Source organism: Sinohyriopsis cumingii, chromosome 4, assembly GCF_028554795.1.
Source record: "Sinohyriopsis cumingii isolate HCF-2022 chromosome 4, ASM2855479v2, whole genome shotgun sequence".
In the NCBI taxonomy this organism is placed as follows: Eukaryota; Metazoa; Mollusca; class Bivalvia; order Unionida; family Unionidae; genus Sinohyriopsis; species Sinohyriopsis cumingii.
In genome coordinates this window covers 14,437,598-14,461,800 of record NC_142964.1, presented here as the reverse complement: position 1 = coordinate 14,461,800, position 24,203 = coordinate 14,437,598, and the positions used below count along the sequence as shown (strand labels likewise).

General features: G+C 37.2%; 1 protein-coding gene across 1 annotated transcript in view; it reads right to left on the bottom strand.

Moving 5' to 3' along the window:
* Window positions 1-24,203, bottom strand: part of LOC149800646 (uncharacterized) — a 39,723-nt gene that overhangs the window by 9,818 nt on the left and 5,702 nt on the right. Inside the window, exons 2-3 of the mRNA XM_089954656.1 lie at window positions 20,078-20,400; window positions 4,038-5,346 (exon numbers count right to left, since the gene is read on the bottom strand). Coding sequence (XP_089810782.1) covers window positions 4,038-5,346; window positions 20,078-20,396 — 1,628 coding nt within the window. The 5' untranslated portion in view covers window positions 20,397-20,400. The remainder of the gene's footprint in view (window positions 1-4,037; window positions 5,347-20,077; window positions 20,401-24,203) is intronic.

Sequence of the window (24,203 nt, the reverse complement as noted above, 5' to 3'; positions counted from 1 at the left end):
TACAAATGGGCAATCCCTTGATAGAAAGAGAGGTTTTATATTCAAAATACAAATGGGCAATCCCTTGGTAGAAAGAGAGGTCATATTTTCAAAATACAAATGGGCAATCGCTTGGTAGAAAGAGAGGTCATATTTTCAAAATACAAATGGGCAATCCTTTGGTAGAAAGAGAGGTCATATTTTCAAAATACAAATAGGCAATCCCTTGGTAGAAAGAGAGGTCATATTTTCAAAATACAAATGGGATATCCCTTGGTAGAAAGAGAAGTCATATTTTCAAAATACAAATGGGCAATCCCTTGGTAGAAAGAGAGGTCATATTTTCAAAATACAAATGGGCAATCCCTTGGTAGAAAGAGAGGTCATATTTTCAAAATACAAATGGGCAATCCCTTGATAGAAAGAGAGGTCATATTTTCAAGATACAAATGGGCAATTCCTTGGTAGAAAGAGAGGTCATATATTCAAAATACAAATGGGCCATCATGAATTATTAAGATTAACTATGCCATACATGCAGGGTTATCATAAGCGGTGGAGGATATGGGCAACTGCCTGGGGACCACCATTTTGTGGAATTTGTTGTATTTTATTTCCAAATGGTACCCCACAAATAATAATGCATTCACAATACACATAAATCATTCAGAAAATTAAATGCTTGCTGTGCATGTAGGTAAAACACAAAAACATTCTTCACAATTTTTAAAGAATTTGAGGAACTATCAGGTTTACGATTGAACAATTAGACATCCTGTGCTTAAAAAAATGAATCCTCAAAAAATAACATACATGTAGTTTTTATGCCATATAAACCATTTTTAATGGACTTCTGAACTGGCAAAAATTCTGGAGTCCATTTTTCATACTACCCCAAAAAATTTTACGAGGCAGATTGAACTTCAAACCACAAACTCAGATCTGCTATCACACAATGCACTGACATATCTGGACAGATGCAGTTTTTTTTAGGAGTATTCATTAGAATAAACAACACAGATCCTGATCTGCTGGTGCATTATATGATGGCAGATCAAGGTCTATGTTGTTTGCAGTTGGTCTCAACTATACAAGTGTGCATGTGATAATTCAGCAAAAACACATGATTTTAGACCAAAATTGAATGAGTTGTATGGCTCCCTTGCTAAATGGAAAAAAATTCATCAATCTTATGAAATGTTACTGTAATAATTTTTTACCCAAACTGATTTTACCTTAATTTAAAAGCATGTCCACCTACTGTATATACACACTTATATTTGAGTTCAACTGCAAACTGCACATACCATAATGTGCCAGCAGATCTGGGTCTGTGCAGTTTGTTATGGGTAATCAGTAGAACAAATAATATAGACACTGATCTGAAGGCACATTATGCTATGGCAGATCAGGATCTTTGTTGTTTGCACTTTGCCTTGACTTATAAGTGAGTATATATGGTAATTTATCAATTCAAAAATTTAAAGATTATGAAAAAATTAAAAAAACAAAAGACTGTTTATTCAATAACATCACAAAAAAGTTTGGACCACACAAAATTTTATATAGTAAAGAAATGAACAAAATGGAAGTTGATATTGAGGCTTGTGTAAAATGGCATTTTTAAAAATATTATTTTAACGTTTTTTGGACTTCAGGGTCCTAACAAAAATATGTGAGTGTGTGTGTGTGTGTGTGTGTGTGTGTGTGTGTGTACAGGAAAAACATTGCCCAAAATTTATGATTTAATTAGCTTCCTAAGTATAAGACATATCTAAAGCACTCACCATTATGGATCATTGCCATCTCACCCTCTGTCTGCGTGGTTTCAAGTCTTAGGTTTGGCCAATGTGGGTATGTGAAAAAGCCTGCCAGTAGCTTCTCGTGGGTTGTTGTTGTTGTACGGTTTAATGCCATTAGTCAGCACATGATAGGCTATACATGGCAGCCAGTATTAATGGTGGAGGAAGAACCCGGGAAAACCCCGGAAAGAACCACCTACCCACGAGAAGCTACTGGCAAGCTTTCTCACATACCCACATTGGCTGAATCTGAGACTCAAACCGCCACAGACAGAGGTGAGATGGCAGTGATCCGTAACGAAGAGCGCTTTAGACCACTCAGCCACTCAGGGCCCCACTTCTTGTGGGTCGGTGGTTCTTTCTGGGGTTTTCCTGGGTTCTTCCTCCACCATTTATACTGGCCACCGTGTATAGCCTATCTTGTGCTGAAAGATGGCATTACACCCTACAACAACAACAACATGCAAAGTGGTATCCTTGTGTGAAAAGTGGAAATTTTTGATGACCTGCATGATTCTTAATATTTTTCCAAACGTTTTATTTATAAATAATTTTGATGTAAAGTGCTGACAAACTTCAATTGTTAAAAAATAACTTGTGAATTTATTTAGCTGCGTCAATTATTTTCCTCAGAAAAGAACAAACAATTTTCTTTCTTCTCCATTCTTTTTTTGTTGGTCTACTTTCTGCATCTTTCAAGAATCCATGCTGAATGATTTGTACTATGATTACAATATATTTCATACTATGCTCTTGAATTTTGATTAGCTGTTTAGAAACATTTGTTGAAAATTAAAGTCAATGTGGGGCTCCTAATCCCTAGCACTAAGCAATGATCTGTGACAGTAAATAAGTAAAAAATATTCCAGTACTGAAAAACATACAAGTAAAACTTAGATGGAGTGAAAATTCTAATGAAGGTGGTAAATTACTGATATTTAACATCTGAAAAGGCAAACAAATTAATCTGTTATGTATTACACTGCTAACAACATACTTAGGCACCTTTGATAAGGGAGTCCACCTAGATACACATAAGCTCTACTGTTTACTGTTTGTTTGGGCCAGGCACTTCACTTGCCTTAGCACTAAATAAATTCCTCTTGTCCTGTGTCATAAAACACCAAACTAAACAAGTTCTTCACATCATAAGCAGCTACAACATTTCTTGTTATAAATCGTCCTCCGCAACAAATTTCCCTTCCCATATATTTTCATTCAGTATCCATGCATAAGTCAGCCCTACTGGTGTTTGTTCCCTGTAGCAGACCACTGTCAAAAAGCAAGGTCTAACAAGGGATTGTTGATTGTTATATATACATGAATGTGTCAAGAGAAAAACATTTTGGGCAGGTGAAAATAGCATAAAACTGCTGATAAGCATATTAGGTTGTTTTAAAATGGATTGATCTTGGGAGTAGGGTATGAAGGTTGAGGGATGGGAATAACCAATGATGCAAATGAATAACCAAGAAAAGTATAGGGATAATGATGCAAAAGTTCAAGCTGTCATGATAGCAGGCATAGAATTAATGCTGAATATTGAGCTTTACAAAATGTCATAATGTTATCCACCCCCACTCCCCAATGTAAGGTATCCAAAAACAGTTTCTAAAAAAATTGTTTACCACTGAAAAAGAATGTTACTGTATATACTAGCTTATAAGCTGAGTTAAACTGCAAACAACAAAGACCCTGATTTTCCATTGCATACTGCATCAGCAGATCTGAATCCATGTTGTTTGTTCTACTGATTACTCAAAGGAAACTGCTTGGACCCAGATACATCAGTGCATTATTATGTGATAGCAGATCAAGGTCTATGCAGTTTGCAGTTGGATCTGCCTTATAAGGATAGGGTAGCATGAAAGACAAAATGGTCCATTAGTGTTTTTGCCAATTAGGAAGTCCATTGAAATGGTTTATATGACATAAAAACTACATGTACATTATTTCTGAGAGGATCACCTTATTAAACAAAGTGAGCCAATAGATCACAGTCTATGTTGTTTGTTCTACTGATTACTCCTACAGACCCAAATCTTCCATCAGATCTGGGTCTATGAAGTTTGCAGCTGAACTGGACTTGAACGCGTGTATAGATGGTATTATGATGTACTGTTGTGAAGTGATCAAATGACCAGAACAATGATACCTATGTCCTCCTACCTACTAACAAAGATGGGATAACAACCAGTTTAAATGGATTTAACCTACCTTTTATCTTGATTGTTAAAAAGAAAAAAAATAACCAACCTTGTCACTGGACCTGATGGCTTGACTGGAAGTGGGCGTCGTTGCTCCTTTGGTAGCTTAGAATTTTCTATCTTCCACTTCTCCAGACATTTTGGCTCATGAATGGGCAATGATTTACTGCCAAACTCTCTTCCACATATGTAACAAACTAGTGTCTTCGGGCCCCTCTGGGGTGAAGGATCACGACCAGGCATGGATTTCCCTGTCCCTTCTGATCCCCTTTCTAAGGTCTTAGTGCTACCATTTGTGTTTTTATTTCCTAACGTTGATGCAGCTCCATCCTTAGGTTTACATGCCCGTTTATGTACTTGAAGTCTATCTGGTGCAAATTTCCTGCCGCAATTCTCACATGGAATTAGCTGAGCCTGTGAACTCTTCCATGCTGCCTCATTCATGGCATCTATGTCGTAGGTTCCAGTCCCACCCACAACTTCTGGCTTTTTTGGAAGAGGTCTTTGTTGGTGTTTAGGTAATTTATCATTTTCTGCTTTCCATTTTTCTAGGCACTGTGGTTCATGTATATCAATAGACTTGGAACCAAATTTTTGACCACATATATAGCAAAGAATAAACTTAGGTCCTAGTGGCACTTTAGCCTTTGGTGGACTCTTGTGTGGGGAGGTAAAAGTCCCTTCCCTCTTCATTCCTGGTACTGAGTCAGGACCAGCATTGTGTGCAGCTCCCTTGTTATTACCTTTTGAGCCACTTGTTCCAGGATTGGGTTTTTTAGACCCGTCTTTGGGTTTGCAAGCACGTTGATGGACAGACAGTCTGTCTGGGGCAAATGTGCGGCCACAATTTTCACATGGGATCAATTGTGCCTGAGCACTCTTCCATGCAGCTTCATTCATGGCATCAAGATCAGACCCCCCTGAGGAGTTTATAACAGTTGGCTTCTGTGGAATTGGACGTCGTTGATGTTTTGGAAGCATTTCATTCTCTTTTGTCCACTTTTCTAAACACTGTGGCTCATGTACGGATATTGAAGCTGAACCAAATTTACGTCCACAAATGTAGCACAAGACAAAATTAGGCCCTTGTGAGGACTTCATTTTGGCAGCTGTTTGCTTTTTAGTGGTGCCGTTTATCTCAGGTACTCCTCCTATGCTGCTATCAATGCTAGAGTTTCTTGGAGTGGACACTGTCCCCAAAGATTTATTCCTTGTTGACTGTTCCTCAAGTGCAACTGTGTTGTGCTTATTCACAAATTTTGGATTTTTCAAAACAGCAGTTTTTGGTCGGCTGTCTGATTCTTCAGAACCATTTTCATCATTCTCCTTTTTCTTGACCTGTGACTTGACAGGTTTCCCTGTAAGAACAGAAGATATTCTCCTGATAGCTCTAGATGTGAATAGTGAACTGATATCCAAAATAAACAAACAAGGTAAGAGAAAACAGGCTCCCTGTAAGAACAGAAGATATTCTCCTGATAGCTCTAGATGTGAATAGTGAACTGATATCCAAAATAAACAAACAAGGTAAGAGAAAACAGGCTCACATCAATACTTACCCATAATCCATAACTATGAAATGCTGTTTCTATGTACTGAGATGTTTAATGACTTAAGTATACAAAAATAGAACCACATTCAGATGAAAAGTAGACTTCAAAATTTGCTCAACATTGTTATTCCCAACCTGTTCAGTACAAATTTCTACACCTTAATATTTAAAACCTCACTGAGTCGTCAGCCATTTGAAAAGCATATTGTTCAGTGCTGCATAATATTTGATTTTACTGTACACTTATGAGTTCCCTAGGTACACTGATTTCATTAGTGACGGATAAAGGACGAGTCATGCCAAGTATTCTAGCATATACTGTATTCTATGAACAGATCAGTGGTTTTGTATACCCTAAATACTGAACAAAGGTCTCATTTTCTTATATACTTGAGGGCACTGAACTTGATCTAGGGGCATATGTAGATCAGACCCAGAGAAAAATATCATCAAACATGTCATATAAGTGGGGAAACTTTACTTTCCTGATTTCTGTGCATACAAAAATCGATCTCACTAGTATGCTGTATATTTACCTGCAGTAATCATGAAATTGTCAAAGTTATGCATGCATCTTTCCAAAGTAAAAAGAAAAAAATATTTGAAAATAAAAAAATAATTGCAGAATTGGTGCGCATGAAATGAATAATGAAGAAAAGTTGATGATATTTTTCTGCTCTTCCGGTACATATAATGTAAACATTTATGCATTATACTTTTACCAACCTACCATATATACCCACCTATAAGTCCACCTGCTAACAACACAGACCCTGATCTGACTTCACATAATGCAGTGGCAGATCAGGGCCTATATTGATTGTTCTATGAATAACTCTCAATAAACTGCATAGACCCAGATCTGCTGGTGCATTATTCAATATCAGATCTGAGTCTTTACAATCTGCAGTTAGATATAACTTATAAGTGAGCATATATAGTAATTTTATGAAACCAATACTGGGATCAATTATTATTGAATTTAAACATTCAGATTATTGTAATTTTCTTTTTCCTTCACATTCATAATGTAATTCATGTGTACTTAATGTGTATTGTAGTCTGCTTTGTCAATATGCTGGGAAGAATCCAAACCTGCATGCCTGTAATTAGACTTTGACAGGCTGAATAAGTTATTCTTCATTTTTTATGAACCTCTGAACTGAACAAATCCCATAGCCAAATGTCTTGGCCAGGTAAAATTCTTGTCTGGGACAAGTCAGTTTTTTTGTCAATATGAAAAAGTCAGATAACTCCTGATTTCTAACTGATTCACAGCTTTTGTGAACTGTGTCAGTAAATGCCAGTACATGTATAGTCAACAGATTTCATCAACACTCCTACCTACTGCCACTAGCATCTAACTGCTCATCAAAGACAACCAGTGTGCCAAAGTCATGCACCACTCAACTGGCTTTGTATGACCATCTGACAAAGAGTAACCCCATTTGATGGCTGTGACAAGACCTTGTATGCCCAAAAACAAGTACATCACTTTGTGTGACAAATAATAAACCCATTTCATGGCTGTGACAGGAGCTTGTATGACAAAATACAAGTGCACCACTTTGTGTGACAAATAATAAACACATTTCATTGCTGTGACAAGAGCTTGTATGATGAAATACAAGTGCATCACTTTGTGATAAAGAGTAACCCCATTTCATGGCTGTTACAAGAGCTTGTATAACCAAATAAAAGTACCTTGCTTTGTGTGACAAACAGTAACCCCATTTCATGACTGTGACAAGACCTTTTATGATCAAACACAAGAACATCACTGGATCTGACAAAGAGTAAACCCATTTCATGGCTGTGACAAGACCTTGTATGACCAAACACAAGAACATCACTGTGTCTGATAATTAGCAATCCCATTTCATGGCTGTGACAAGAGCTTGTATGATAAAATACAAGTACATCACTTTGTGATAAACAGTAACCCCATTTCATGGCTGTGACAAGACCTTGTATGACCAAACACAAGAACATCACTGTGTCTGATAATTAGCAATCCCATTTCATGGCTGTGACAAGAGCTTGTATGATAAAATACAAGTACATCACTTTGTGATAAACAGTAACCCCATTTCATGGCTGTGACAAGACTTTGTATGACCAAACACAAGTACATCACACTGTGTGACAAACAGTAAGCCCATTTCATGGCTGTGACCAGAACTTGTATGACCCAACACAAGCACATCACTTTGTGACAAACAGTAACCCCATTTCATGGCTGTGACCAGAACTTGTATGACCAAACACATATAAATCGTGATAAACAAAAACCCCATTTCGTGGCTCAGCCTCAGTGACAAGACCTTATATGACCAAACACAAGAACATCACTGTATCGGACAAACAGTAACCTCATTTCATGGTGGTGACAAGACTTTGTATGACCAAACACAAGTACATCACTCTGCGTGACAAACAGTAACCCCATTTCACGGCTAATGACAAGAACTTGTATGACCAAACACAATTAGATCATTCTGTGATAAAAAGAATCCCCATTTCAGAGCTGTGACAAGACCTTGTATGACCAATCACAAGTAGAACATTCTGTGATAAAGATTAACCCCATTTCATAGCTATGACAAGACTGCTGTACCTAATGATATCACATAAAAAAATGTGCAGTTAGCTGCATCCAAATATAGTATTCATTATTGTTGTTAAATATTTACCACTGCAATGTTAACATTTACTTTTGCATCAGTATTTTAATACTGGTGTCAATGAAATTATCTTTAAATCTCTTGCATCCATACACTATTGCATTGATATTCATATACCATTGTATTGATATTCATATACCATTGCACTGATATTCATATACCATTGCACTGATATTCATATACCATTGCATTGATATTCATATACCATTGCACTGATATTCATATACCATTGTATTGATATTCATATACCATTGCATTGATATTTATATACCATTGCATTGATATTCATATACCACTGCATTGATATTCATATACCATTGCATTGACATTCATATACCATTGCAATGATATTCATATACCATTGTATTGATATTCATATACCATTGCATTGATATTCATATACCATTGCACTGATATTCATATACCATTGTATTGATATTCATATACCATTGCATTGATATTCATATACCATTGCATTGATATTCATATACCATTGCATTGATATTCATATACCATTGTATTGATATTCATATACCACTGCATTGATATTCATATACCATTGCATTGATATTTATATACCATTGCATTGATATTCATATACCATTGCATTGATATTCATATACCATTGCATTGATATTCATATACCACTGCATTGATATTCATATACCACTGCATTGATATTCATATACCATTGCATTGATATTCATATACCATTGCATTGATATTCGTATACCATTGCATTGATATTCATATACCATTGCATTGATATTCATATACCATTGCATTGATATTCATATACCATTGCAACACAATTCAAATACTAGTACAGCAGTGTTTTTTGTTGCTGCAATGTTTTATTTTATCACTGTAATAGTAATTTTAGTATAGTGACAGTAAAAATTACCATTACAGCAGTAATAATACCAATGCAATGATCAATATATTACATTAACAATAAAATATATAGTCACACCAGTATCTTAATATAGCTGTAATGGAAGGTGAATATCATTGCAATGGTATATTAATAATCATAACAACAATTATCAGTACTGTTGAAATGATACCAGTGTTAAAATTACCATTGCATCACAAAATTACTGTTGCTAAGATAATTAAAAACCACTGTTGATGAACCAAAACTACCATTAAAAGCTGCATTACAATGTAGCATAAAAGATGGCTTTTAATAGGTGCAACATCTACAATAGAACTTTTTTGATAGATCTAGGGAAGTATTAGTTATACAACTTTAACAGCAAACAAAAATTAATACAGTATCTCCTTTACTAGAAATAATGTATCCACTTCACTGCTTGGGAAAGATTATGGTTAGACATCTAATACATCACATTTCTGGGGAGATGTTATTAAAAAATAGCTTTAAAAACTGAGTAGAACATTTTTTATACATTCATAAAACTTGTTCTTGAAAATTAAACTATATAAAATTGAATGTTTAATGAAAATAAAGTAATTTACTCAAAAATAACAACTGTATTTTCCTTGTTACTTAAATTCACAGACAAGTGATAAGTTGTTCTGAAGAAATGATTTTGTTTCTAAGTTACATGTTTGGGACAAGTGGATCAAGAAAATACTTGCTTAGCCCTGTATTTAAATTTGATTACTATTATAATACTGAAAAGATATTTAATTCGTCATGCCAATAACACCTTGATGATCAAATAATTTTACCCGTGACTTTGGATTGGATTGGATCCAAACTAATTAAATCAAACTCCTATCTAGTGCTTAACAATTGTTTGGAACATTAAGAGAGACTAATCCTGGACTTGGTTTGAAAGTATAATTTATAAATGCTTCAAAAGGCCATCCATTCCCTTTTGCTAACAAAATACTTTTTTTTTTAAGACAGGATGTCTCTTACGAAAGGATATTATATGATGTAAAAATCTAGTCCATGGAGTATCTTAAATTATCAGTGATCTTCCAAGACAGTGGTCTTTCAAGTTAGGTTTTTCTGCATATGCAACACTTTAATTTTCGCTCACATCTATGAAATAGAAGATAAGCTAATGAATTATCCCCAGCATCAATGGCACCACCCACACTGATAAAAGCATACATATGATATGGCAGCACTGAAACTCAGTCTTTGTTTCCTAGGTCCAAGACAACAGCTTGGAGTGATTTTCATAACACCTACCCTTGTGGCAGGGGCTAAATTTGTACATTCTTGTATATAAGTTGTATATTCTTGGCTATTTTTGAATTTTAGTCAGAATTTGCACACTATATACATATTGTTAAATCTGAGATTTTGAAACTTGGTGAGGGGATGCATCTCGATGACTATCACACCCTCATCACAAAGGAAGGTCACTATTACTTGTATTTCATACTTTACTGACTTGGGTTAAATTCTGAGTTTCAAGTTTACCACTCTAGCTCAGTTTATACTAGAATCTTCAAACCATAAAACAAGGTCTTAGTGATCTACATCTCACATTTTATTGGTTTAGGTTTCTGTATTTAGCTTATGACAAACAAAAAGGTTTCCTGCATCATATATATATATATATATATATATATATATATATATATATATATACATATATATATATATATATATATATATATATATATATATATATATATATATATATATATATATATATATATATATATATATATATATATACACACACACACACACATACATACAAAGAGAGAGAGAACATACATAGAGAGAGAGAGAACTAATATACATGAAATCAAATGTTAAGTGCTATCCCTGGAAGGAGAATACTTCATGGTACTAGGCAGAATTAATATTTAATACAATTAATCATACATGTTAGAGAATTTTTAATTTGTATTCTACTAAGATTCAAACCCAGACCCGCAGGTAAATGGTACCAATCACCTTGCCTGCATGCACCAATCCATATACATGTATCATCATGACTAAGTACATATAACCAAAAAATGATACTACCAAGTCAGTGGTATATGCACTTGTGCACAGCAGACACACTTGCACATTGACCTTGTAATTTTCATCTAACTACACAGTCATTCTGGATACCAGTGACAAAAATCAAGGTATATATGATTAACTATTGAGAATTACAAAATTAATATACACCAAACAGAAATGAAAGTGCTATCCCTGGATTCTACAGGAGAATGCTTGATAATACTAGGAAGAATTAATATTTAATACAAATAATACTATCATGCAATGCATATACCACTGACTTTGAAGCATCATTTTCTGGTGTTGTGTGATGTTACTACAGTACTCCCTCATTATAAGGTGTCTCCATATAAAGCAGTTGCTTTTTAAAAGGTATGTATAGTCACAGATCCAATTTCATTATTTAATAATAATATTTAATATTATGTTTAAATACCTCATTGTATGTCATCCTCATTTATAAGTTCATCCACTTTAATGACACCCATGAACAGCAATATAGTACGGGAGTAATGTAGTACTATTACAACCACCACTATCACCACAACCATCACCTTAAAATCTGTCCAATGTAAAATCCAGAGTAATTAAAAGTTTATATTCAAGTCCCACTGCAAACAACTTGGATCATGATCAACCATTAAATAATGCACTAGAAGATCAGGATATATGCAGTTTGTTAGGACCAATCAGTAAACAAACTAGATCCTGATTTGCGGTCACATTATTGCCTTGGAAATCAGAGTCTGTTTTCTTTGCAGTTGGACGTACCATATTAATTAATGTTACATGTAGCTGTATTACAATACCTGTCTACTTTTGAAATATATAAGAATTTTAAGATGATGTAAGTTTCTTTTTTCTGTAATTACTCATTCTACGAGTTAGAACTACTGTATATACTTCCTTATAAGTAGGGTCCAACTACAAACTGTATAGACCCAAATTTGCTGTCACATAACGTGCTGGCAGATCTGGGTCTATGCAGACTGTTACGAGTAATCAGCAGAACAAACATCACAGATCCTGAGTGGCAGCACAATGCATCATGGCAATTCAGGTTAAATATTGTTTGCAGTTGGACCTGATTTATAAGTGAGTACAGATGGTATTTAATTTGCTACAAGCCAATCTTCAAGGCAAGTATAAGAATGGTCAGATCTTCTGCCAGTTATTTGCCTAATAGTTTTGTATCTTTCATTAAGATAATTTTCATATTCTTTTTATAAAGGAAGTGGTTGCATAGTAATAAATGAAAATTATACAATAATTATTTTTCCTAAAAAGCTTGCCATCTTTTAGCAATGTACTGTATCATGTTATAGGCAAACAAGTCAGTTAACTGAAGAAAAAAATGCATGTGTATCCTCATTAGCTATATAAAATGAAGACAGGGTCTGAAGGAAAAATAGGGACTTCAATGAGCTATCACCTTGTTGTATATTAAACAAGAATTACTAGAGGAATGCCTAAAACTGCCCCTGACAATTCAGGCAACAATTTTTTTGTTGGAGTGGGTATGATGGTTCATTAGTGTTCTACTGGTTCCTTTAAATAGGTGGCTTAAATAATTTATAAATTAAGGTGAGAAACATTCAAGACCTCTGCATTGTTTGGTGATTGGTTGGGTAAGTCACATGACAGAGCAAACATTGGTTGGCTATATTTTTACCCTGGATTGTGCAACAGTCCTTCACATGATGCATCAAAGACAAACTTATTGTTGATGGTTCAAAAATTATAAGAGCAATATTTTTTTCTCTAAGAATACAACACATCTTGCCAAACTGTTAGATCAAACTCATTTATTTAGGCATTAAAAACTTCACAGTACTTCAAGAAACAGGTTAAATGACTGCAAAATTTTGGGAACCACACAAACATCAGGCTACAACCAAATTCTGTTCCATATCAAAGTGTTTTATAGCAGGACTTCACTATATCAAGATGGACTAGTTCTTTACAATTTCTGACTTTATATTTCTAGTGCTGCCATCCTGACAACACATGCTCAGAAAATAGTGGAGAACCAACCCCCAACCCTCAACCCCCCACCGAAATAATTTGTTATAGCATTTTTGTATGCAGTGGAAGATAATCTGCCATTTTTTCTGACAGGAAGCCAAAACAGCCAACAAGTTCCAAGGGACCTGTGACATGAACCTTTTTCACCAAATGGCATGTTATATATCAAAATAGTCCATGCCTACATGTACATGGTGCCATCTTCTGGATGATCTGAATCACAATTTTTAAAAAATATATATTTCACAAAGTATTCATATTATTTTGAGATTTTAAAAATCAAATATTTTAATTTAATTTGATTTCTCTATTTGCTAACTTCAGTAAATAATAGGTAAATCCATGAGCATGAATGTGTACTGTGGTTTTCTGAATGGACTACTAGCATACAGGAAGATATGATAGATTAATAATAATAATAATAATATAGAAAATTATGCAAAGTAGATGTAACAGATTATGCAAGGAAGGTCTTCATCTGCTGTACAAACTAGTAATTGATCAATCAAATGTTAATTCATGATGAAAAATTATCCTCCCATTAGGGTGAAACAGAAGATTTCAGAACACCTAGGACACCCTGTAATTCTTGCCCATGTGTATTTCTCCTTCATTCTTTTTGAGGGAGCAGATTAGCTTAGAAGACATCGATACACAATGGGAATAAGGAATCTAACAACAGCAACTTATAGGTAATGCATCATTAAAATTAGTTTTACCCTTCCCCCATTCACTTTAATATTAGTAATATCATACCTGTTGCTATTATATAGGTTAATTAGTCAATTTGGTGGAAGGATGATGATCCCAACACAGGCGTTTGAAAAACAACCACAAGGAATACTAACCCTGACTGAAGAGAAGGAGACTACTATGGGACTGACTCAAAATGGGCCATGATGTTCAGCCCCATGGAGAATATGCCTTCACTTTGGTGAGCTAATGAGTGAAAGTAAAAGGAGGACAAAGTAATGTGAAAATGCCAAAACACAGCTTTCATTACATCCTCAAAAAACAAATGAGTTAGATAGGCCATTGAGGCAGCAATGGCTTGAGCCTGATGAACTTTAATTTTCATGAATGAAGAGTCCCTATTGGTAAAGGACTTGTAAAATCTCTTGATAGTTAATGCAATCCACCTAGAAACAGTAAAAGCTGAAATATCAGTTGAACCTTTAGTGGGGAAAAAAGATACTTCCTACCCTTCATTCTCCTTTTAGATCCTGACAAAGAAAACTGTAAAGCCCTAACTGTACATAAAAAAATCTCCATCTTGGTCATCCACAGCACAGATATGGCTGAGACTGGGGATCTCTCTTTTGGGAGTGAAGCAACCAATAGAAGCTGTGTTTTTTGCAAAAATACCTGGATGGCAAAGGCAAGAAAGTGACTCATAATTCCCAATGAATCTGACACAGGCCTCATCTAAGGACAGGACATGAAGTTCACTCCTCTGTCTCACAGATGCTGACTGAGGCTATGTCTTGAGAGTAAGGTTCAGGAAGATTCACCCAAAGATTTATAGGGGGGTTTATTAAAAGGCAACAAAACACCAGAAAGATTCCATTTTGGCATTAGAGTGCAAAACACTGGTTAATACCTGAGCAGGTCTTCTTAGTGAGAACCTATCGCGATGGCCTGGCCTTTTGTAAATCTGATGGTATTGGAAAAAGCCCTTAATAATAGATGTTGAGCATGCTTCTCTTCATAATGAAGAAAAGAAAATCAGCCGCTGTGTTAATAGAGGAACATCAAGGATTGCTATGCTTTCTACTATATGAATCACAACAGATTTTCCATTCGGCATTATACACTTTAGACATCAATCTTCTCCTGGACTGAATGATGTGATTGGCAACTTTGATTGAAAACTTCTCTTTGTTGAGAGATTGTTTGAAATAAGCCAAGCATGAAGGTAGAGAATCTGTGATCTGTTGTGTAGGGGAGACCCTGTGATGTGACAGGAGGTCCCTCCTCTGAGGTAATGTCCTGGGATGGTCAAGAAGATCACTGAACCATGACTGCTGGGAATATAGAGGGCGGATCAAAACAAGTAGAGTGACTGACTTTGAGTAGGACTTGAGGGATCATCCTGAATGGTGGGAACACATAAGCATCCAGATGATCCCAACTCAGGCTGAAACCTACCACTGCTTAGGCCTTCATGTTGGAAATTGGGGAAACATAAAATGGAGGTAGTTGTTTAGCTTGGTGGCAAACAAGTCCACCAAAGTTTCAACAGGGTGTCTGATGTGGATTTGGTGGAGCAACCAATCTGTGAGGACTATATTCCCTCTCTTTGGCAGATTGTCTGCCAAAATATTCTTTCTTCCAGGTATGTGGCAAACTTGGAGGGTAATTTCTTCTAAAGTTACCTAGCAAAGGAGGCTCCAAACCTGTACAGAGAGAAAAAGTGCATGTATGCCTCCTTGTCTCTTGAAGCACGCTACCAGTGATGTGTTGTTTGAAGACATCGTCATGTAGTGACCTCAAATTTTGGTAGATGCACCCCTGAAGGGCAAAGAGTGCTGCCCTCATTTCCAAATTGTTGATGCTGTGGGTAGATTCTTCCCTGGTCCATGAACCTTAAAGAATCAGCTTTTCCTACTCAAGAAGAGTACTGAACCCTGAATCTGACATGTCTGTGCACAAGCAGGAGTGGGTTGGAGGGTACATCAGGACTCCAGCTGAAAACTGGTCCTGATTTGTCCATCAAAATAGATGATGGTGGAAATCTCAACTTAGAAAAAACAAAGAATTCAAGTGGTCTTTGTGCAGTTTCCATGTTGCCGAAAGAAGAAACTGTAGAAATGTTATTGCAGAGAGAGAGACAGACAGATAGACAGACAGAGATAGAGACAGAGATAAGATGCCAATGTGGTCTTTACTCTCAGGATCTTCATCAGGGACAGGATCTTGTCCACTCTGTCCTGCGGGACACAGACTAATCTTGTGAAAAATTTCATCCCCACATAGACAAACTCTTGAGATGGAGTGAGCTCTGATTTCTCTAAGTTTGGCCGAAGGCCCAGCCTGGTCACTATGAATAAACAGCAAGGCAGATTTAGTCTGGGGGACTTAAGCTGTGGATCAACCAGGTGTCAAAATATTGGAGGATTGGGATACCTAGTGACCATAAATGGGCTGCAACTACTCACATGACCCTGGTAAAAGCTCTAGGTGCTGAGGCTAGGACAAACAGCAGTGAATTAAACTGGAAGACTTCCCCATCCAAGTAAAACAGGAGGCATTTCCTCTGTGGAGGAATGATGGGGATATAAAGGTATGCAACCTGAAGATTGATGGAGACTGTTGAATTACTAGGTCTGATGGTATTCCAAGACTGAGGCTGTAGTCTCCATCTTGAATTGTTGCTCCAGAAGAATCTTTTTAGGGAGGAGAGTTTGATAATTCAATGGGAATTTTGCTCTTTCTTGGGAACCAGGAGAATCCAGAAGTTGAAAGCCAGAGATAGGTCATTTAACACTGTCTATACTGTAGTCATCTGATGAATGGAGTAAACCTCTTAAGTGCACTTAATTTAATTGGTGGAAGAAATGGGAGGAGGAAGATCCTGAAACTGAAGCCAGTAGCCATCTTTTTTAATAGAAAGGAGACAGCCATTGACTGTTATGCCAGACCAAGCATATGAAACAAGTTTAGTCTGGTGCCAACAGGTACCAACTGAAGAGGTACACTTTGCGGGAGTGTGAACAAGTCCCTAGGGCTGTCCACCTGTGTCCTTAGAAAAGGAGAAATGGCCCATGAACTTCTTCCTTGGGCCTTTGTGATGCACCCTTTTAGGGCTTCTTGGCCAGTTTCAAACAGTGTCTTGAGTGGATGCAAGGGAATGATGTCATTGGTCTATCAAATCATCTGTAGCCACAGTGGAGACGAGCCTTCAGAACAGAGACAATGCCTCCAGGAGGCAGCCCTTAGAAGGTTCTTACAAGGCTCTAGTAAGACCTTGCAAGTGTTCAGAGTTACATCTCAGCAGAGTGGAAAAGCTCTGCTGACAAGGCAATAGACAAGGACAATGCATGCATAGAAAAAGTTTCTGCCAATGCTCCCAACAAACAATGAAAAGCCATTGGCAACAGAGATTACTCTTTCAGCAGGCTGAACAAGGCTGCTGAAAACATGTCAGCATGTAAGGTTACAGTTACTAGTGACCAAGCCTTTTGTTTGAAGGACTGTATAGTTTTCTCTGCAGGGTGAGTTCAAGTCTTTGCAGAAATGCACACTTGAGCTGCTGAAGTATCCAAGGTGGGCAGCTAAGTACGTCAAGAAGGGATAAGGATCTTTAGTTAGAAGCAGCTACCAAGGGTTGCAATGCGGAGGTGTGAACAGACAATCCTATACATTATCTAGCCAAGTCTTGGCCCTTTCTAAACATTTGAGAGAACTCATTAACTGTAACTGAGTGAGAAAGCAACAAGAGACTTGTTTGAGAGTTGGCCCCATAAAGTTTTTACAAACTGAAAAGAATTATATAGTCACAAAAAACTGAAGGCTAGGGACACAGGTCACTGGGCAGTAAACCTTGTTTACCCACTTTATTGGCATTCCAGGTCTCTTCTTTCTCTGCCACTTTATCTGATGTTTGAGAAGGAGCAGCGGACCCAATGGGAGGGGGTATCACAGCCTGTTCTGTATCAATCTATTGTGCACTGATGAGAACAGAAAGGATGTTTTTGTTCCACTCTCTCAAGATTACTTTACCCCATGTCACTATGTCATGGGGGAGACTTTGGAGAAGAGGAAATGGAAATGGTAATTCTTTCCAATGAGTTAACAGACTATCCTTAGTAATGGATCCAGCAGGTAAATGACGGCAACTCTCCACAGCCAAAAGCATTTTTGGGGAAGAAGGTCCATCCCCTTCTCAGGAGGGCATGACTTGTTCTCTGCCCTCACATAATGAGAAAGGTGCTGCTCCTCTTTAATGGCAGGGTACAACGCACTCTAACCATTTATAATTTTCTTTGGGAGGGGGTCCACCAACCCTAAGAGTTTCCATAGAGATTTAAGTAATCCTTTTCTGAGATCTGAGGGACTCAGAAAATGAGAACACCAAAACTCTGAAGAAGATGAGGAAGGAACACTCTTCCTTCCTTTAAAGATATGTCAATGGTATGCTCAGCAATAGATCCCAGACCTAGTCAGATCATAGGCTGCTGAAGGGGCAAACATCTGTCCTCTTGCAGCATGTGTAAGATGTGCAAATCAGGGGAGAATGTCACAGGGGGATTTCATGTGATCACACCCTGCTTAAACATTGTTCCTGTAAAATAAATCTGAAAAGAAGATTCCTATACAAAAAACTTTTGTGCAACTAGAATTATACACAAGGTAAAGAATGAACTAATCTTGCCTTACTTTAATGTTTTCACAAGTTTAAATGCAAAGAAGGAGGCAATGGTAAGCTCAATAAAGAAAAATAAAAAAATACTGGTAATCAGGTCAATCCTGCTTAATGAAATCTACAGACTACAAAATTAGCAAAAGACCAGAAGGTTACAATTGCTAACAACAAATGGAAAGAAAATGAAGGAAAGCCATCTGAAACTAATATAAAAAAACCTGTGGTCAATAACCAAGCATGTGATATGAATGTAAAAAGTGGAGTGTCACCTGCTTGCCACAAATACAAATAACACAATTCATGACATAGGAAATGTGAATTAAATTATTCATAATGAATAATAAATGAATAAAGGTGAGTCTGTTGATAGCAATTTATGCAAGCATGGGGACAATTAAACAAACTACCTAATCTTAGCAAGAAAAATGTACAACCAAATTTAAATCACTAATGTCCTGTTTAAGGTACAAACAATGAAAATAAAATCCTAAACTGTACACACGCATGTACAGAACAGATTCTAATAACTCTTAAGCAAGCTTAAATTAGCAGAGATAAAACTTGATCAGGTGTATAATCCTAATGTTTATCACACAAGAGAAATAGTAAAGTTGCTTGTTCACCCATGAAGCAATGGCAGATCTTCTTTGATGTAACAATGCAGACATTACAGCATGTTGACCAAGAAAAGAATGAAGGGGTAGTACACATGGGCAATATGCGCAGGCTCTCCCAGGGGCAATCCACTGTTCTGGAATCAATTTGGTCCCCAGTGATAAAGCCCACTAAGTACTATTTTCTGTCTTATATAGTAGTTCATCCATTATAAGCCCAGAGGGACAGCCTAAAGTTCTTTTTCAGGAAGTAGGTGATGTGCTAAGAATTTATCTTTACTAAATATTATCCATATTTGTAAAGGTCTGGGTGGGGTGTATCATCACAAAAAAAGAAAAACATGGATACCCTACTTCATCCTGTTATACCGATTAAACTTAATTATGTTATTGCTTATTCCTTAAGTCATTTCATTCTAGTTCTTACCTATGGAGGAGTAACATTATGATGTGGTTTTCCATCATTAAATACCCTGTGCAGAATAATCATAGTCTTCCTACAACAGACCTCATTTTTAGGTTCCCTCATTATAATACTGACTGCTTTTATGGTTCCCATGAACATAGCTATAAAGAGTGAGTACTGAACAATCTTAACTTTTTATGTGACCAATGGGTTAGTCTTCTGTCTTACATACAAAGTATGAATTAAATCAGGGGACTCAAACACATGGACCACCAAGCTGTATCCTGTGGCCCACAAAATGATTGGTGTCACAAGGTGTCATGAAAGATAACTCAGGTGGTGTGGCCCTTGGGCCATCAAAAATGCCCTCATGGGCCTTCAGGTGTGGTTGAGTTTGAGACCCCTGATATAGATGAATCAGACTTGACTATACATATATGATAAAAGTTAATGGACATTACTTGCTGATGAGAAAAAGAGAAATAATTTATCTACATACCGGGTTTACAACTTCTTTGATGAACAGGTAATCTATCTGGCAGAAAAGTTCTTCCACAATTTTCACAAGGGATTAGTTGTCCCTGTGCACTTTTAGATGCAGCTTCATTGAATCTTTCTAAGTCCTTGCCTGAACCATCAACTGATGGCAAAATCTCTGGTCTAACAGGAGTTTTACGACGTTGACCTCGTGGTAATTTTTCATTTTCAATATGCCATTTCTTCAAGCACTGAACTTCATGTATTGAAATTGACTGACTACCAAATTCTCGTCCACAAACATAACAAACAACAGTTCTCTTGGCTGCTGGAACAGGCATAATTCTAAAGAAAAAAGGCACAAATAAAGACGATCTCACTACTTAAACTGATATAAAAAATGAAAATACAGTTTCCTCACTAAATGTGGATTATTCAACCCCTCCCCTGCTACTGTTCAAGCAAATGACTATACAAACAAGGAAAGGAACTGTTAGAAAGTAATTGATTTTTCAGTTATACCCCTTCTAATATTGAAAATCCATACCCAAGTAGAAGAGAAATTCCAGCTTTATTGAAAGAATATTCATTCTTGATATGAACGATCAATTATAATTAATCAAAATACTGCATTTTAAAGGTCATACTTCTTGGTATCAAATTTGAAGAAAAGGTATTCCACTCACACTGTAATCTTTGTTATAGAAAAATGTGTATATTCTAATGGAAGTTGAAAAAACCTATAATTTTCTTCACTGTAACATTTGAATGATGGGTAGACAAGGATTTGAGAGTACAAAGCCTTACTTTTGACATGTATTTGATAGAACATTGCAAACCGTGCAGAATTAATTTCACTTCCTCAGCTAAATTATAAACAAATGAGCTTGTAGCTTTAGTTCTTTATATTCATGAATTTTGCAAGTGTAGTTTCAGAAAATGGGAATGATGACACAGTGAAAATCCATTTCTGTATTTCAAAGACAGGGTAAATTAGGACATCCTGTGCTTTTACAAGTAAACTTCCACTGCAGTACACAGAAACAGTAATTTTCATCAGCTATCTGCTTCAGATGACATGTAGTTTTCCTAATACAGTAGTAATAAAATTTAATGTCATCCCAAGTAGGTGAAAGACATGTAAATGTATGTTAATCTTCTCGACAGTGTTTGAGTTGTAAAGCAAACACCTCTGCCTGTGCCTTTCCCACTTTCAACAGTTAAACATCCCCACCCCAACTCCAGCAGAGCCATAATTATTCTAATTTAATATCAACTGTTTGTAAAGGGAACATAAAACAGCAACCCCTGACCGATGTCCACCTGTGATGGGAATAATAAAAAAGCAGTAATAACTTTTCTAAATGATGTTATGATTATCTACAGAAAGTTACCTAATCTTCAAGAATAAAATAAAGGAGGTAATCTATGGTATAGAGTCACAAAACATATATACATGTAGTCATAAAATTTATCAGTTATTATGCATGTTCAGATCTGTATATGTATATTTGTTCATGACTAGCATGGTAATTTCAAGCACTTAACTGAGCCTGGCACATTTTTTATGAGCGTACAATAGTCATATTTCATCGTGATTACAAGAACCAAAGACCAAAGAAACTAAAACAAAATGTATCAAATAGCCACTGAAAAATCATGATCATTTAGAGTGTACACACAATCCAATAACTTTTTAAAACCTTAAACCTAAAAGTAAAAGTATCAAAGCACAAGCAATGAAGGTCTTCCCCCTCCCCCACAAGATCACAGATGGTGTTCAGCTGCAAAGTAATTAATCTTTATGTTCAAATTGTTCGAGAACATAAATAAAATGAGAAATAACATAAAAGAAACATTGCCTCAAAATCAGTCAATATTTGGGAAATGTTTGCTAAGATGAAATTTTTCGTGTTTATTTAGTGATCCACATATACAAACAATAAGTCTAAGTTCAGTTAACTAAAATGAACAGAAGTGAACAAGTTTTCTGTCAAATTGTATTAATTATATCACTTATTTGTCCCAACAATTGTATTAATTTTATCCCTTATTTGTCCCAACAACTGTATTAATTATATATATATCCCTTATTTGTCCCAACAATTGTATTAATTATATCCCTTATTTGTCCCAACAACTGTATTAATTATATCCCTTATTTGTCCCAACAACTGTATTAATTATACCCCTTATTTGTCCCAACAACTGTATTAATTATATCCCTTATTTGTCCCAACAATTGTATTAACTACATCCCTTATTTGTCCCAACAATTGTATTATGTCCCTTATTTGTCCCAACAACTGTATTAATTATATCCCTTATTTGTCCCAACAACTGTATTAATTATATCCCTTATTTGTCCCAACAATTGTATTAATTATATCCCTTATTTGTCCTAACAATTGTATTAACTATATCCCTTATTTGTCCCAACAACTGTATTAATTATATCCCTTATTTGTCCCAGCAATTGTATTAATTTTATCCCTTATTTGTCCCAGCAATTGTATTAATTTTATCCCTTATTTGTCCTAAAAATTGTATTAATTATATCCCTTATTTGTCCCAGGGGGTGCGTGGCCTGGGCCTGACATCCCGCTTGCCAAAGGAAAGTGAAGCGTCTCTCATAGCCTCTCCTTCCCAGGTGTAGTGATCGCCGCAGGACCACTGTCTCGCTCTGCGGGGCAGGAGGTTACTTGCATGTGGCCTCTCCTACACTATTGTGTCCACAGCAGCACCTTCATGCGGTGCCCCCTGTTTTAACAGAGCCTGCTGTGTGGCGCGACCGAGTACCCGGCGGTATAACTGGGTGGGCAGACTGGGCTCATTAGCCTTGGCAGGCAACCAGTCTAAGAGAAGGGAAACTCTGACCCCAAACCCGGGCAGATGAAGCTCGTTAGCCTTGTCAGGCAGTTCATCTAGGAGAAGGAAACTCTGATTCAAAACCAACCAAGTCCCATCCATTGGATTATGGCTCCACTGCCTTGTGGATATCTTCGGGAGAAGGAAAGGCTACGGGAGTAAACCCAGACAGAAAATCAGGAGTGGAGCCCCTAAGGCGGCTGGGGGTCGACTACGACCTCCTTCCGGCAGCTCCTGCATCCAAACTGGTGCCAAATGTCATGCTCAGCATTCCTTTGGACCCCACCAGCAAGGACGAGAGGGGGATCCTGATGTCTGGGCAGCCCAGGATCTCCATATTCCACGCCCAGGCTTGCGCCCTGGAGAGGACACTCCAGTCTCGCTACTGAGTGAGGAAACAACACGGAAGCTGACAGTTTACGGGTTATAAGTCCCACCCGATTGGCGTAGGGAAGGGGCGCCACAAGTCAGCTTTGACGGTGGGAGGGATCATCGTGTCCCACTGGCCAACTATCGCCCGCCTCAAGCCGGGCAGCCCCCGGTCAATAAGGTGTTGACCCGCCATCGTCTGCCTGCTCCAGTGGGTGTCTGGAGCTCAGTGTGTTGTTCAGCATGACAAGCAGACGGTAATTCCACACCAGACAAAAGAAACAAGAAACCAATAAAGAAGACTCCAGCTCTTCGATTTGCAAGCTGGAATGTGCGCACCATGTGTACAGGCATCTCCGACGACCTCAGAGAAGTGGACGACACCAGAAAGATGGCCATCATCGATAGAGAACTCACCAGACTAAATATCAGCATAGCTGCCCTCCAGGAAACCAGGCTCGCCTCTAGTGGCTCCCTCAGAGAGGAAAACTACACCTTCTTCTGGAAGGGTCGAGAACCTGAGGAGCCCCGTCAGCACGGAGTGGGCTTTGCCATCAAAAACAATCTCCTGGCCTCAGTTGAACCTCCAACAGGGGGCACTGAGCATCTCTTGTCCATCCGCCTCACCACTACTTCAGGTCCTGTCAACATCATCAGTGTCTACGCCCCAACCCTCACGTCATCAGAAGACGTGAAGGATCAGTTCTATGGGCAGCTGGATGAACAGATCAAAGGATGCCCCAAAAATGAACCACTATTCCTCCTCGGCGACTTTAATGCCAGAGTAGGTGCGGACCATGAGTCCTGGCCTACCTGCCTCGGATATCATGGCACTGGAAAGACCAACGAAAACGGCCAGAGACTGCTGGAGCTATGCACCTACCATGGCCTGTGCATCACAAACACCTTCT